The sequence below is a fragment of the Periophthalmus magnuspinnatus genome, chromosome 2, assembly GCF_009829125.3.
Source record: "Periophthalmus magnuspinnatus isolate fPerMag1 chromosome 2, fPerMag1.2.pri, whole genome shotgun sequence".
NCBI classification, from domain to species: Eukaryota; Metazoa; Chordata; class Actinopteri; order Gobiiformes; family Gobiidae; genus Periophthalmus; species Periophthalmus magnuspinnatus.
Genome location: NC_047127.1, coordinates 16,817,507 through 16,834,543, shown reverse-complemented (window position 1 = coordinate 16,834,543; position 17,037 = coordinate 16,817,507). Strand labels below are relative to the sequence as shown.

The window sequence follows — 17,037 nt, the reverse complement described above, 5'->3', positions numbered from 1 at the left end:
TTAGTCCTGGTTTAGTCCTTAGTCCTGTTTGGAGTTCATCCAAATCAAACTGGGTCTAAACCAGCCTTAAATATGCCAATACAACCAAACCAACCAAACCTTTTATTAATCTGGGTCCACCACTGTAAAAACCAGGACTAAACCAAGATCCCAATGAAGCTCGGATATACTGGTCTAAAAGTGTAAAATAAAATGAGATTATAGAAAAGCTGACACTGTTTGAATTTAAATATTCTTTCATTTCAAAAATAAAGCTCTTCAGGATACTCACAACTGCACATATATATTCATGTTGTAGACACGTACAGATCCATGTACACATTCACTTCTATTTTAGTCTTTTGCAAAGCGCAGAAATGAGTCTTTGGTCACTGCAGTCGTTATAAAATCTCCACATATTCAATACATTACAATACATCCTTTTGAGCAGCAACAAAAATATCCAAATGATCTAGGCTTTGGTCCAGTGGCCACAATTCAGTGTCCTACCAAGCAGCCATTTTGTTTTGGTCCACAATACCCATTTCAATGAATCTTAGTCAATCTTTTCCAGTCGGAGAGGTTCCAGTTTATGTCAGGATAACCACTCTGCCACAGGAAGACATGCACACTCCACTGAGAGAGCAAGACTCTAACCCAAAACCCCCTCACTGAGAAGAAGAGACAGGATCATCTTCTATAATATATGTATTGTTCAATATATATTGGCCACCATTTTGGCTCCAGTGGATTATTGGTTTCTTCCTGCTTCATTCCCATTGGATGAAAGCTGCTTGGATGCAATTTCATATTTCCCAACCAATTTAATATTTTTACAAATCAGTGGACTCCTTGATCATTGTGTTTGGTAATCGTGGCCACGTCGTCCACGATTAGCATCCCATGGTCGATTAGTGTCCCATGTTTGATTAGCGTTCCACGTTCGATTAGCGTTCCATGTTCTGTTAGCATTGTATGTTTGATTAGCATCCCATGTTTGGTTAGCGTCCCATGTTCGATTAGCATCCCATGTTCTGTTAGCATTCCATGTTTGATTAGTGTCCCATGTTCGGTTAGCGTTCTATGTTCAATTACCATTCCATGTTTGATTAGCACTCCATGTTCGGTTAGCTCTACATGTTCAGTTAGTGTCCCAATGGGTTAGCATCCCATGTTTGGTTAGTGCCTCATGTTCGGATAGTGTTCCATGTTCGGTTAGCGTCCCATCTTCGGTCAACGTTCCATGTTCAATTAGCATTCCATGTTTGAATAGCATTCCATGTTCGATTAGCCTCCCATGTTCAGTTAGCATTCCTTGTTCAGTTAGAAGCACATAGATTCCTTTACGTTTCATCAAGTCAACATTTTTTATGCGAGATAGATGTACTTTTTGTTCCTCTTAGACCAAAAAGCACTTCCCAATCCGTACCTTGCTAGCAAATACTGTGGTCAAGTCACTAACCACAGACGCCCCTTCTGTGCAGTTTCTGACAAACACCAAATGCGCCGCGGTCAACACAAATTTTGTCCACATTTCGAGTAAAAAACTCAGAAAACCTCAAGACCTTGGTACAAAAATGCCAGAACTTTGCTGAACTCCAGTCGGCCCTCTTGATTGCGGGATAGGGCCAGCATGTGGTCGCCAGGTCGAAGGTCACGCAGCAGCTTTTTTAGTTCCGTCTCCATGGTGACCAAGGCATCGCCGGGGAAACAGCCTCCGGACTTGCCACCTACCGAGTGATCTAAAAAAATTACACAGAAACTAATTGTAGAATGAATCAAAACACATTAAAATGTTGAAATGTGGCTGCTGTTAAGCAGAAGTAAACATGGCTTTTCCTCTCACTGTGGATTTAACACTATTTGTGAAAAATAAAATTAGAAAAGTGAAACCAGAGGATATGCAGGATATGCCAGAAAAGAGTGTAGTTAGACAAAGCACAGAGGTAGATGTTCTACTCTGGGGCAGCTGGAGAGGCTGTAAAGTCAAGTCATAAATGTGTTTCAATAGTAATAATAATAATTAAAACTGCAAGCAGTGATAAAGGCCCTCGCCACCCCTTGCGACCGCGGAATACATGCTATCGTGAACATCCTGCGTTTTGTTCCCGCTTACATCGCCCCTCCCCCAAAATCAGCGTCTCAGTAATACTACTCCATTTATTCCAATGAGACCATTTATCACATTGTCACACCTGAACGGTTGGAAATAGAGGTATGTCTTCAATGGCTTTTTTGTTCAGTATGATGAGAGGAATATGTGTACCAAATTTCAATGGTCTATGACACAGTAATTATTTTTCATCCCTGTTGACCAAAACCCATGTAAAAATTTCAAGGGGGCGCTGTGGAGCAATATAATATCTGACCGGTGTAAATTGTATATCTATGCGTTCAAATCAACATTTTGAAAAAAAAAGTATATTCATGCCGGGACGTAGGACGCTAAATGTGTGAGTTACACGCATTTAAAAACTTAAAAAAATGTCTTTTTTCTTTTCAAGCTGGCCCCACCCACATTTTACAATGTAGAAAATTTTAAAAGAGTTGCTTATAATCCCACATGGGTCTAGTTCATTTTGACCAATTTGCAAGTTTCTTAAATGAAAATCCACGGCGTGAAAAATTCAAATGTGAGAGGTAAAATTTTGAAAAAATGGGGTTCTGTCCACAATGAGCTGTAGGGTTTAGGGTGGGGTCATAATATAATTTTTTACTTGTCTTGACATGTTCTATGTTTGTACCAAATTTCATTTGTCTATGATGAAAAAGGTCTCTCATTGCCGCAGTGTATTTCAAATTTTGAGGTGGCGCTATTGAGTCATTTTGAAACATAAATTTTTTTGACCATCAAAATAATAAATTTTTCACCAACCTTGAATTTTGGGTCCAATAAAATTGACTTTTCGTTAACGTTCAGGGGGTGAAAAGTGGATTTAAAGTCGTGACCAAAATAATAATAATAATAATGGAAACGCATTTTCCACCCATTATTTTTCTCCTAAACCATAACAGCTACAGTCATGTGACTTTCTCACATTGTGCCCCATCACAAATAAGGCCCCTGTGAATTTTTCACAAGTCCACGACAAATCGATTGTTTTCTACGAATTTTTGAAAATTAAATTTGAAGAGGGCGCTAGAGAGCCATTTTGTCAGAGAGTGCCTTGATTTGCATATCATTGCATTCAGCTCACAAATGTGCATAAACGCTATTAGCGTTTTCCCAACAAAAAATGTGTGAAAGAGAAATATTTTTTTGAAATATTCAAAAATTTGCGATTTTGTTGAAAATTCACCCTGACCACACCCAAAGTCATAATCAAAATGTAATTGATAATCTTTAATCACACATGGGTTTAGTGGGATTTGGCCAAATTTGAAGTGTTTGTGATGAAAACTGTGCGAGAAAATGTCCTGAATGCGAGGGTGCGCACTTTTGTCATTCCTGTGTTTGATCCAATATGGCTGACTTCCTGTACATTTTAGGTCGGGGCCATAATATCATTTTTGTCATGTCCCTACATGTTTCATTTTTTGATGTGAGTTTCAGATTTTTACATTGACTTTTTTCCGAGTCGGGCTCCCATTGGCCCCATGAAAATCAAAGTTTGAGGTGGCGCTACCGAGTCGTCTTTCGTTATTTTTTTCTCGGGGTCTTCTGTGATAATTAGAGCTCGTCGAGTTCTAATTTTTGACACCACTCACTGCCATGTCGGGGCGTGTTTACTACTTGATTTTTGCCATTTTCCATGCTCCGGACGCGGTTTTAATGAGTCCCTCGCCAGGACGGAGTCCCAGGCTCGGGCCTAATTAAAGTAATAATAGTAATAACAGTAATAATAGCTGTATTCCAATCTCATGGTACTTCATGTTTGTAATATCATGCAAAGCTAAAGTTTTGTAGCGGTTCAGTGCCCTGAGCCTTATGGGCTGTCTGCTTTTTTAGCTGCTGAAATAAAAAAAAATGTAGATAAAAAATTTGACAAACTAGCTTTTGTTTCCCTGCATAGAAACAGTCCATGTTACGAGACATGGTGACATCATCATTGTTTCAGGCTTATTGCCCTGTTATTGCCATGTTATTGCCCTGTTACTGCCCTGTTATTGCTCTGTTATTGCTCTGTTATTGCCCTGTTACTGCTTTGTTATTTCCCTGTTATTGCCCTGTTAATACCCTGTTAATACCCTGTTATCCTGTTATCCTGTTATTGCCCTGTTACTGCCCTCTTAAGGTCCTGTTATTGCCCTGTTACTTCTCTGTTAATGCCCTGTTAATGCCCTGTTATTGCCCTGTTACTGCCCTGTTATTGCTCCGTTACTACCCTGTTACTGCCCTGTTACTACCCTGTTATTGCTCTGTTACTTCCCTGTTACTGCCCAGTTATTGTCCTGTTATTGCCCTGTTACTGCCCTGCTATTGACCTGTTACTGTCCTGTTACTGCCCTGTTATTGCCCTGTTACTGCCCTGTTGTTGCCCTGTTACTGCCCTCCTATTGCACTGTTACTGCCCTGTTATTGCCCTCTTAATTCTCCATTACTGCCCTGTTATTGTCCTGTTATTGCCCCTCTACAGCCCTGTTATTGCCCTGTTACTGCCCTGTTATTGTCCTGTTATTGTCCTGTTAATGTCCTGTTATTGCCCCATTATTGCCCTGTTATTGCCCTGTTATTGACCCATTACTGCCCTGTTATTGCCCTGTCACTGCCCTCCTATTTCCTTGTTGCTGTCCCGTTAGTGCCCTGTTACTGCTCTGTTATTGCCCTGTTACTGCCCTTCTATTTCCTCGCTACTGTCCAGTTAGTGCCCTGTTATTGGCCTGTTACTGCCCTGTTATTGCCTTGTTACTGCCCTGTTACTGTCCTGTTATTGCCATGTTACTGCCCTGTTACTGTCCTGTTACTGCCATTTTACTGCCCTGTTACTGTCCTGTTACTGTCCTGTTACTGTCCTGTTACTGTCCTGCTACTGGCCCATTACTGTCCTGCTACTGGCCCGGCTCATGATATTGAACTAATGTTTACAATAATAACCAGAGCCACATTTGTCATGTGTCTTCCTTTTCAATGCTACCTTTTTCTAAAGCGTAAAATACCAACTTATGTTAAAAACAACTCTAATGTGAACAGCCTGAAGTCCTAAAACAGACCAGACTGAACTATGTTAATCACACTGCAGTTGTATAGTTTGAACATCCTCTTGTTCTGTGATGCACTTTGTTCTAGGTTGTGCGGTTTGTGAATGTGTGTTTTCATTTAGTGAACACGTGACTCTGCGTGTGTCTGTGTTTTTTTGCTTAGTGAACACGTGATTCTGTGTGTGTTTTTGTTTAGTGTGTATTTATGTGTATTTGTATATGTGTGTTTGTATATGTGCATTTGTTTATGTGCATTTGTATATGTGTATTTCTATATATGCATAGAAATACACATATGCTGACACGCTGCATCTCAGCAAAGCTAACAGTGGTCTGTTTCCCCTTTAGCGCCTGTGTGCGTCAATGTGCACAAGGCAGCAGTGCACCTGTCTCTGAGGGAGCTAAACACGGATTTGTGTCTGTACTGACCTTATTTAGACCTTATTTACAGTAAGATCTGCAGCCTTGTGTAAAATCATACAACTGGACAAAGATCATTTTGAATAAGGCAGATTTAGATTTGAAATTTCAAACCATTTCAAATTTGCTCAATTGTATAATTTAAAAAAAAATCTATAATTAAATAAACATGATAGTCCCTGTTACCTTCCTGACTGAACTGTGCTGATGGTGCAGATTCCAAGGTTGTGCTGCCCTCTAGTGGTCATCCCCTACTGTAGCTGCCTCTGAGAAAACATCAGGTACAATTTTTCTCAATCCTCTCTGTTGTTTTCAGAAAATGTCAGCTTTAAAAATATAACTAACAAAAAGGAGAAATAAAAGATTCCAACCTCTGATCAAGTGAAGGATTCGGTGGAGCTAGGCTGATCAAGTCAAGGACTGGGACCTGGCAACCCGATCTGTGAGAGGGAGAGGAGGAGAGGGAGAGGAGGAGAGGGAGAGGGAGAGGAGGAGAGAGAGAGGAGAGGGAGAGGAGGAGGAGAGGGAGAGGAGGAGAGAGAGGAGAGGGAGAGGAGAAGGAGAGGGAGAGGAGGAGAGAGAGAGGAGAGGGAGAGGAGGAGGAGAGAGAGAAAGAGGGAGAGGAGGAGAGAGAGAAAGGAGGAGGAGAGGAGGAGGACAAGAGAGAGAGAAAAGGGAGGGGACAGGGTGATCATAGAAAACAAGAGAAAAGCAAGAGAAAACAGAGAAAATGAATTAGTGAGGTGTAAAACGACACCATTCTGTGACTTTAGCATCTGTGTGAGACCCAACGGAGCAGAAATGTGGAGGCTACGTGTGAACCAACAGAAGCAGAACCACATGGATTTATGAGGAGACCACTGCAGGTTTACTCAGATGTACAGAACATACAATAACACACATAAAACCAGCCTTTACAAATTACATTTAAAGATTGTTTGGTGGAGGGTCTGAAGCCTTCTATGGACACTTTGCAGTGACAATGGGGGTGTTCTACACGTATCACTATGGCGAAATGTTCAGTAGTTACCATGAAGACACGATGTACACATTAGTGCCTGTGGTCAGTCCGAGCGTTCATGGTCCTGTTAAACCTTTAAGGACTGAGTACATTATAGACCATTATAGCTCGCCTTGACATTTTTTTTCTTTTTTTAGCCATTAAAATCATGTTAAGTAGTTTGATTTTACGCACAAAGGTGAGAGTGACTCACTGAAAAACGGTTGGCTAATGCTAATGCTAGCTAGCGTGTGACTGTAATATTATTTGAGAGGGACTGGTTTCACATCATTAAATCAGCAGTTCCAGCTCAGTTCTTTATGGTCACATTGTGTAAAATAAGGAATAAATTAAAGTTAACAGCTTTAGACAGAGAGATGCCTACAGTTAGCATCACAGTGAATTTAGAGGACATCAGCCGTAAAGTATCTATTCTCCATGTAGATGTTATTGTTTTGCCTGGTATGATATAAAACATATCTGTCTCCATGGAGACAAGCAGGCAACATCACAGCAAGTGTTGTTAGTGATAAAGAGAAGTTTAAAACCAGCTCCAGGCAAAACAACAGCATGAAGACGTTCCACAAAAGTGCCATAGTGCACCTTTAAAGTCCATCTGTAAATCCTGGTGTTGAGTGTGTCAGTGTTTTTTCTATGTCAGAGTAAATACCTGTGTGTCTGCATTAGAGACCGACCAAATATGCTTGTTTTTGTTTTTTTGTTTTTTTATGGCCGAGATACTTAGAATACAGCTTAGAAAACAGCTTTGCCGATATTTTTAGACCAATATGTTGGGCTGATTTTGATTATTTTCTCCAAATTATGTAATTTCAATTTACTGCAAACTCCCCACAAGCCATTTTTTTAAACCATAAACCTGTAAGAGAGCTATGATGTTTGACTAGTCCAAGTTATAGGTTTGTTTTTGATAAAAATAAATAAATAAATAAAATAAAAAGTCCTGTTATGACAGAAATGCTTAATAGATCCTTGTAATGCAATGCTCTGGAACATTCAAGATAAAGCAACATCTCCGTGGAGACAAGCAGGAAGGAATCCCCCCCCCCCCCCCTCCCCCCGGAAAAGTTCTGTGTTGTGTTCTTACCTGACTTGACACTGCAGTGGATGTGGGCCTTGGACTCATAGTAGACCCAGTCGAAACCCGCCTCTACAGCTAAGCGTGCTAGCATAGCGTACTTGTGTCGGTCACGGTCAGAGGTGGTGATGTCGACAGCGCGTCCTTCGTAGTGCAGAGACTCCTCAGAGTGATGCCCATCCTCATCCCAGCCCTCAGTGACACGCAGCCGAACGCCCGGCCAAAGGTTCATGACCGAGATGGCCAGAGAGTTTAGCTTGTCCTTACAGCGCTACAGAGAAAGAAAAAAGAAGTAAATATGACAATAAACATGTGTGTGTGTGCTCTATAGTCTTTAACGCACACATATTGTGCTTGTGTCCTCTGTGGTCTTTACATATTGTGCCTGTTTTTTGCTGTATCTATGACACTGGATCATGTCAGAATTTGGACAGTTTAAAATGCAATACTGAATGACTTAAATAAAAGAAACTGGGAGTGTGAAGTGTTTTGCCCAAGGACACAACAACAGTCAGAGTGGATACTAGCTGCTAACCTTCAGACTGATGCACCTTCAAACCTACAGTCCTGGGGGAGTCCTTGTTTAGTCTTGGTTTAGCCCTCGTTTAGTCCTTGTTTAGTCCTGGTTTAATCCTAGTTTAGGAAACAAACTTTGACCCAACAAGATCTTACACAAACAAAGTTAAACCCAGAGACCTACCTCCTCTCTCTCCTTCCCACCCCTTCATCTCTTTCTCCTCCCCCTCTTTCCACTCTATTCCCTCTCTCTAATTCACTTTCTCCTCTCTCTCCCTCCCTCCTTCTGTTTTAGCTGTTTTTAGCTCTCTGGCGGCACACAGGAGTCTCCCTCTCCTCTCTCCCTCTCTCCTTCTCTCCTTCCCTCTCCCTCTGTTTTTAGCACTCTCCCTCTCACACAGGAGTGATCTATCTGCTCTTGTTTGTCCAAACCTGGGTCTAAACTTTAGAGTAAACCATGGTCTGATTTATGACGTCTCCAGGTCTGACCACCAAGAAAAAACATGGACTATTCTTATCACAGAGCCGGACTCATTGGGGCCGAGATTTAGTCCTGGTTTAGTCCTGATTTAGTCCCAGTTCAGCCCCGGTTCAGTCCTGGTCAAGTCCTGGTTTAGTCCTGGTTTAGGCCTGGTTCGGTTCTGGTTTAGTCCTGGTTTAGTCCTGGTTTAGTCCTGTTTTTAGTCCTGTTTTAGTCTTGGTTTAGTCCTGGTTTGGTCTTGGTTTAGTCCTGGTTTAGTCCTGGTTCAGTCCTGGTTTAGGCCTGGTTTAATCCTGGTTTAGTCCTGATTTAGTCCTGGTTTAGGCCTGGTTTAGGCATGGTTTAGTCTGGCTTAGTCCACTTAGTCCTGGTTTAGTCTTGTTTAGTTCTGGTTTAGTCCTGGTTTAGGCCTGTTTTTTTTCCTAGTTTAGTCCTGGTTTAGTCCTTGTTTAGTCCTGGTTTAGTTCTGGTTTAGTCCTGGTTTAGTTCTGGTTTAGTCCTGGTTTAGTCCTGGTTTAGTCTGGTTTAAACTTTACTATGTTAAAACTGAATGACATTTTTTTCTTGATACAGCTTCATTTCTGTTCATTGTTAAATAGATTTTACATGTTCCCAAAATTCCGTGATCTCTCTTTGACCCCCTGACCCCTGACCTCCCAACCACTCCACACGTGTCGCATTTATAGACTTATAGATTTATTGGCACACATTTAATGTTTGTTTTGGCAGCAGAAATAGTCGCTGGTCTTTAGCATGTGTAAAAGGTGTGAGTGTGTCTGACCGCTGTAAATCACCACAGCATGTCCAGCTCAGTCCAGCTCTGTCCAGAACAGACTCCGGCTTTAGTCTAAGTCTGGACGCTTTGGACGTTTAGGAGACTTCCTAAATGTTCTATATTTAATCACTTTAAAGGATTGTTGAGTGTCGAAGCAAAACACGGCGCAAATATCACTCACATTTATGAGCCCTGACCTGCTTCACCAATGAAACAAATGCGAGTTTAAGCTCAGAGCCTAAAAACTTCATAAATGTTATACTGAATTTAAATATTACAACCCACATTTGAGTTCAAGATCTAACAAAATTTAATCCTTAATTTAGTCCTGGTTTAGTCCTGGTTCAGTCCTGGTTCAGTCCTGCTTTATTACTGCTTTAATTCTGGTTTACTCCTGGTTTGTCCTAGATAAGCCCTGGTTTAGATCTGGTTTAGTCCTGGTTAAGACCTTTTTCAGTCCTGGTTCATTCCTGGTTCATTCCTGGTTTCGTCCTGGTTTTGTCCCGGTTCAGTCCTGGTTTAGTTCCGGTTCAGTCCCAGTTTAGTCCTGGTTTAGTTCCGGTTCAGTCCCGGTTCAGTCCTGGTTTAGTCCTGGTTTAGTTCTGGTATTGTCCTCTTTTCTCTGTAAGTCATGTTTTTCTGGTTTTCAGGAGGATTTCTCTGGCCACGGTCTCATCTCTTCTCCCTCCCCCTCTTCCTCCTCTTCTCCTCCTCCTCTCCCTCTCCTCCTCCTCTCCTTCCACTTCTCCTTCTCTCCCTCTCAAACGGCTCAAAAGTCAAAAGAGAGTGGGTCTCCAGACGGCTCAAACATTAACGAGAGAGCGGCTCTCCAGACGGCTCAAACATCAACGAGAGAGTGGCTCTCCAGACGGCTCAAACATCAACGAGAGAGCGGCTCTCCAGACGACACAAAAGTCAACATGAGCGGCTCTCCAGACGGCTCAAAAGCCAACAAGAGAGCAGCTCTCCAGACGGCTCAAAAGTCAACATGAGCGGCTCTCCAGACGACTCAAAAGTCAACAAAAGAGCGGCTGTCTGGACAGCTCAAAAGTCAACAAGAGAGCGGCTCTCCAAACGGCTCAAAAGTCAACGAGACAGTGGCTCTCCAGACGGCTGAAACGTCAACAAGAGAGTAGCTCTCCATACAGGAGGGTTTGTAGAATCTAGTGCTAAACCTGCTGTGTGTTTGGAGCTAAAGTCGCTGCTTAACCGAGAACAAGTCTCTAAATATTTGCCCCGGGCTCATCAGGTAAAGCACATGTAACAAACGTGGTTTATGAATATCATGAGCCGTGAGTGTCGGTTTAGTCGAGTTTAAGCCTCACATAGTCAGAGGTTAGATCTTCCTGAGTCCAGCTTTGGTTCATGGTTTAAACCTGGTTTAGTCTTTGGTTGGTCCAGTTTTGGGGTTTTTTTCTAGTTTTGTTTTTTTTGTTTTTCCTAGTTTCCTAGTTTTAGTTCTGGTTTAGTCCTGAGTCAGTTCTGTTTTTTGTTCTGCTTTAGTCCTAGTTTTAGTCCTGGTTTAGTCATGAGTCAGTCCTGGTTTTAGCCCTTGTAGGAACAGAACCAAGGACCTCAAGGACAGAGACTGAACTCACAAACATGGAGCCTAAAATATTGCGTGAGAAAGAAAATAGAGAAACTAAACTTGGAACAAACCAGACCTAAAGCAGCTCTGGGGGTTTGATGGTCACAGTTTATTTAACCTCCTGAGACCTGGTGTCCTCATCTGTGGACAACACCTTTTGGGTTGTTTAGGCCACAGTGCAAAATTTTAGAAGAACAGCAACAAGAACATTTTGAACAATTCTGAATATTTCTAGGAGTTTAGAATATTTATTTTTTATTTTTTATTTATTTTTATTTGATTTGATTTTTTTTTATTATTTATTTGATTTGATTTTTTTTGTTTTTTAATTAATTTATTTTATTTTATTTTATTTTAATTTATTTATTGTATTTTATTTATTTATTTTTATTTTATTTTATATTTTTGTGTTTTTATTTGTTTTATTATTTTTCATTTTATTTTTTATTTTATTTTAATTAATTTATCTTACTGTATTTATTTATTTTTATTTGATTTTATATTTTTGTATTTTTATTTGTTTTATTATTATTATTATTATTATTATTATTATTATTATTATTTATTTTAATTTTTTTTGTGTTATTGTCATTTTGCTTTTTACAATATATGTGTTCAACCACTTAATAGTTTTTGCAAATGTCCTGCAAGAGCTCGGGTCTCAGGAGGTTAAATACACATGAAATAATTCTTTGGTGTTTCTGAGTAGGGCCTGGCTCAGACTCTCAGCGGATTCGTCTTTGTGCAGATCTAACTCGTGAACAGGTCCGGGTGCACCACAAGTTTAATGCCATACTGTGGACCATTTCAGGCAAAGCATAACATTTCCATGGGCACACGAGATAGGACCCTCCGCTAGAAAAGTTTCTAATCACGGCACCAGTGGCTCACCTGTGTCATGAGGCGGTCCGCTCCCGTGTTCTCCTCGTCCTTAAAGATGATGTCCGGGTTGTAGTTGGGGGTGAGTTCTTTAAAGCGCTCGGAGCTCCGGGTGATTTTGCCCTCGTACCTCCCGCTGGCTCCGAGCGTCTTCTCCGCCACGTTCGGAGAGAACTGTTTGTACGCCAACGGAGCCAGCTTCCGCGCGCTCCTCCGTTTACTGTACCCCCGCCCCGGTCCACAGCCGCGCACCAGCGGACAGAGGAGCAGAGCGCACCCCGCCACCAAGCACACGAGGCGGGAGACACGGCACATATGCATCAGAGCAGAGGAGGAGAGGAAGAGAGGAAGAAGAGAAGACAGGAGAGGAGAGCAAATGAGAGGAGAGGAGAGAAAAGGAGAGGAGAGGAGAGGAGAAGAGAGGAAGAAGAGAAGAGAGGAGGAGAAGAGGAGAGGAGGAGGAATGGAGGAGAACGCTACTGTCTCAGTAGACGCGCCTGAAACACAAGCAGCCACATGGAGGAAAAAGGGGACTTTAGAGAAACTCCAGAATTGTTTTTAAACAAACTTCAGAAAATAAAACATGACAAACATAAATGAAACAGGGACTAATAAATGTCTGAAGTCTAAAGTTAAAGCTAACACCAGAGCAAGTTAAAGCTAACCCCAGACCAGAGACACAATCTTATTATTGAGGTAGATTTGGATTCGTAGATTAAAGTTATTGTAACTGAAGAACTTCATAAACACACTGTGAGGTTAAAAATGATGCAACTTTACGCACCTTGGAGCGCGTGTTCCGCATGTCTTCGCTCAGGTAAAGTCAAGTAAAGTGTGCGCTCTGGACTTTGAGAACCATCTCGTAGTTTAATCCTCGAGCTGTCAGTGTTGGTGCGTGCGCGTGTCCCCGGAGCATAAATAGCGGCGGCGCGTTTACCTTGGCAGCCGGCTCAAAGCGGGCCCTCGCGCCCTCACGTCCACGCGTCTACGTGCGTCCGTCTGCTTCTGGAGAGAGATGCACCCGGACCGGAGTAAAGGACAGACCTGCCCACGCGCGTGGACACATGGGACACGGGCGCGCGCCGGTCTTTGGACCCTCCTGACGCACGAGGAGAATGTGCGCGCACAGGGACCCTGTCTGTGCCACTGGATTTAACAAGAGCGGCCTATTAGAGATAGATACATGAGACCTGAGGTGTTACACAGACCTGAGGTGTTACACAAACCTGAGGTATTTCACAGACCTGAGGTGTTACATAGACCTGAGATGATACACAGACCGAGGTGTTATACAGACCTGAGGTGTTACACAAACCTGAGGTGATACATAGACATGAGGTGTTCCACATAGCCAAGGCAATACACAGACCTGAGGTGTTATACAGACCTGTGTGAGGTGTTACACAGACCTGAGGTGTTACACATACTTGAGGTGATACACAAACCTGATATGTTACACTTGCCTGAGGTGTTACACAGACCTGTATGAGGTGTTACACAGACCTGAGGTGTTTCTCAGACCTGAGGTGTTACACAAACCTGAGGTGATACATAGACATGAGATGTTCCACATAGCCGAGGCAATACACAGACCCTAGGTGTTATACAGACCTGTGTGAGGTGTTCCACATAGCCGAGGCAATACACAGACCCTAGGTGTTATACAGACCTGTGTGAGGTGTTACACAGACCTGAGGTGTTACACAGACCTGAGGTGTTACACAGACCTGTATGAGGTGTTACACAGACCTGAGGTGTTACACATACTTGAGGTGATACACAAACCTGATATGTTACACTTGCCTGAGGTGTTACACAGACCTGTATGAGGTGTTACACAGACCTGAGGTGTTTCTCAGACCTGAGGTGTTACACAAACCTGAGGTGATACATAGACATGAGGTGTTCCACATAGCCGAGGCAATACACAGACCCTAGGTGTTATACAGACCTGTGTGAGGTGTTCCACATAGCCGAGGCAATACACAGACCCTAGGTGTTATAGAGACCTGTGTGAGGTGTTACACAGACCTGAGGTGTTACACAGACCTGTATGAGGTGTTACACAAACCAGAGGTGATACACAGACCTTAGCTTTTTAACATACCTGAGATGATACACAGACCTGAGGTGTTACACAGACCTGTACAAGGTGTTATACAAACCTGAGGTGTTACACAGACCTGTATGTGGTGTTACACAGACCAGAGGTGTTACACAGGCCTGTATGAGGTGTTACACAGACCTGAGGTGTTACACAGGCCTGTATGAAATGTTACTCAGACCTGAGGTGATAAACAGACCTAAGGTGTTAGACAGGCCTGTATGAGATGTTACTCAGATCTGAGGTGATACACAGACCTGAGGTGTTACACAGACCTGACCTGTTACACAGACCTGTATGAGGTGTTACACACAGCTGTATAAGGTGTTATGCAGACCTGAAGTGATAAACAGACCTAAGGTGTTACACAGGCCTGTATGAGATGTTACTCAGACCTGAGGTGATACACAGACCTGTATGAGGTGTTACACAGACATGTATAAGGTGTTACTCAGACCTGAAGTGTTACAGAGACCTGACGTGTTACACAGACCTGTATGAGGTGTTACACAGACCTCAGGTGTTACACAGACCAGAGGTGATTCGCAGACCTGTTGTGTTACACAGACCTGAGGTGTTACACAGGCTTGTATGAGGTGTTACACAGACCTGAGGCATTACACAGACCTGTAAGCAGTGTTACACAAACCTGAGGTGTTTTACAGACCTGAGGAGTTACACAGACCTGAGGTGTTACACAGACCTGTATGAGTTGGTACACAAACCTGAGGTGTTACACAGACCCAAGGTGTTACACAGACCTGTATGAGGTGTCACACAGACCTGTATGAGGTGTTACAAAGACCTGTATTTGGTGCTACACGGACCCAAGGTGTTACACAGATCTGAGGTGTTACACAGACCTGTATGAAGTGTTACGCAGACCTGTATGAGGTGTTACACAGACCTGTATGAGGTGTTACACAGACCAGAGGTGATACGCAGACCTGAGGTGTTACACAGACCTCAGGTGTTACACAGACCAGAGGTGATACGCAGACCTGAGGTGTTACACAGGTTTGTATGAGATGTTACTCAGACGTGAGGTGATACACAGTCCTGAGGTGTTACACAGGTCTGTATGAGATGTTACTCAGACCTGAGATCCTGAAGTCTGGTCCTGGTCAGGGGTCCTGGTCAGCGTTCTAGTCAGGGGTCCTGGTCAGGGTTCTTGTCAGGGTCCTGGTCAGGGGTCTGATCTAGGGTCCTGGTCAGGGGTCCTAGTCAAGGCTACTGGACCCTCCTCCAGATCTGAGCTAGATTCCTATGGTGATGCCTCACTCCCGTTTGGTGTATGGTGTCTGTCTCCAGGGACACAGACGTTTCAACTGTTTCTTCAAATGCATTCTGCCTGCTCCAGCACATCCTGAGTCAACATCACACAGAGGAGACAGGAGTCAATGCTCAAAAAAGAGAGAGGAGGGATGAGGAAAGAAGAGAGGAGGAGAGGAGGAGAGAGGAGGAGAAAAGAGGAGAAAGGAGCGTGGAGGAAAGCAGAGGGGGGGGGGGGTCAAGAGAAACAGAGAGTGTGAGAGAGAGGAGGAGAAAGGATGGAGAAGGAACAGAGGGGGGGGGGTGCAGAGAGGGGGAGAGAGAAGGAGAAAGGAGAGAGAGAGAGGGGAGAATGGAGGGGAGTGGAGTCAATGCTCAACTTATTCAATATGGTGAGAAACAAGAGACCAAAGCACGATAATATACACAAATATCACAGCAGGAGAATCACACTGAACCTTTCCTATAATGGATGTTACATTATACACTGCTGTACGCTACTGTGGTCATACACTACTGTAGTAATACACTACTGTGGTTATACACTACTGTAGTAATACACTACTGTAGTAATACACTACTGTGGTTATACACTACTATAGTAATACACTACTGTAGTAATACACTACTGTGGTTATACACTACTATAGTAATACACTACTGTAGTAATACACTACTGTGGTTATACACTACTATGGTATAGCTGCAAGATTAAACACAATGTGAATGGATGCAATTAGCAGACATGGCAAGTTTATTTGTATAGCACAATTCATACACAAGGTAATTCAAAGTGCTTTACAGAATAAGACATTAAAATGACAATACAACAAATCAAAACATAAATAATCTCAAATAATCAGCATAAAACACTGAACACTGAACACTGAAAGGGTTTTATTCTGCACTTTTCTCTGTTAGTCATATGCTCAGGTAAAAAGAACTTTTTAGCTGTGCATATAGTTTTGAGCCTGGATTTAAACATCATCAGAATAGAGGCCTGTCTCACATCTTCAGGAAGACTGTTCCAGGTTTTAGCTGCATAAAACTGAAACTCTGATTTCCCATATTTAGTCCTGACTAAACCAGCCTCACCAGCAGGAGGGCGGTCCCTGAAGTCCTCAAAGTGTGAGATGGTTTATATGGCACTACCATATGGGAGCCACAGGAGCCAGTGCAGAGACCTGAGCACAGGACACATGTGTGAAGTACTTCCTGGTTCTAGTCAGGACCCGAGCAGCAGAGTTCTGTCTTAAGGCTCGTCTGGAGAGGCCAGTGAGCAGGCCATTACAGTCTAATCTACAGTCTAGTCTAATTAACTGGAGACAAATGCATGTATAAATCTCTCCCAGTACATCTTTTGATTTTTGACATGTTTTTAGGTGGTAAAAAGCTGCAGATGTTATTGATTTGATGTGGCTGTTAAAGTTCAAGTCTGAGTCCATTAATACCCCTAGATTTATAGTCTGATTTGAGGGTTTTAGAGTGAGAGATTGGAGGTGACTGCTGACACTTTCTGTGGCCAAAGACTATGACTTGAGTCTTCCGATCTCAACAAATAACTCCCTGTTTTCTAGATAAGACTTGAACCAGTTTAATGCAGTACCCCGATGCTCTCCCAGTCCTCTAGTCTCTGTAAGAGGATCCTATGATCCATAGTGTCAAAGGCAGATCTCGGATCCAACAGGATCAAGACTGAGAGTTTGTCTGCATCAGTGTTCAGGTGGATGTCATTTTTCAAAGCTCTTGGGAATGTTCCAGATTGAAGTGACATGTTAACTATTCAAA

At 42.6% G+C, this 17,037-nt stretch overlaps 1 protein-coding gene across 1 annotated transcript; it reads right to left on the bottom strand.

The window, feature by feature from the left end:
• Window positions 1–1,378: 1,378 nt before the first annotated feature.
• On the bottom strand, window positions 1,379–12,188 carry ihhb (Indian hedgehog signaling molecule b). The gene is given in 4 exon segments (XM_033978219.1): window positions 1,379–1,533; window positions 1,536–1,721; window positions 7,644–7,905; window positions 11,886–12,188. Coding segments are annotated over 4 exon segments (906 nt in total).
• Between the last annotated feature and the right edge of the window lie 4,849 nt (window positions 12,189–17,037).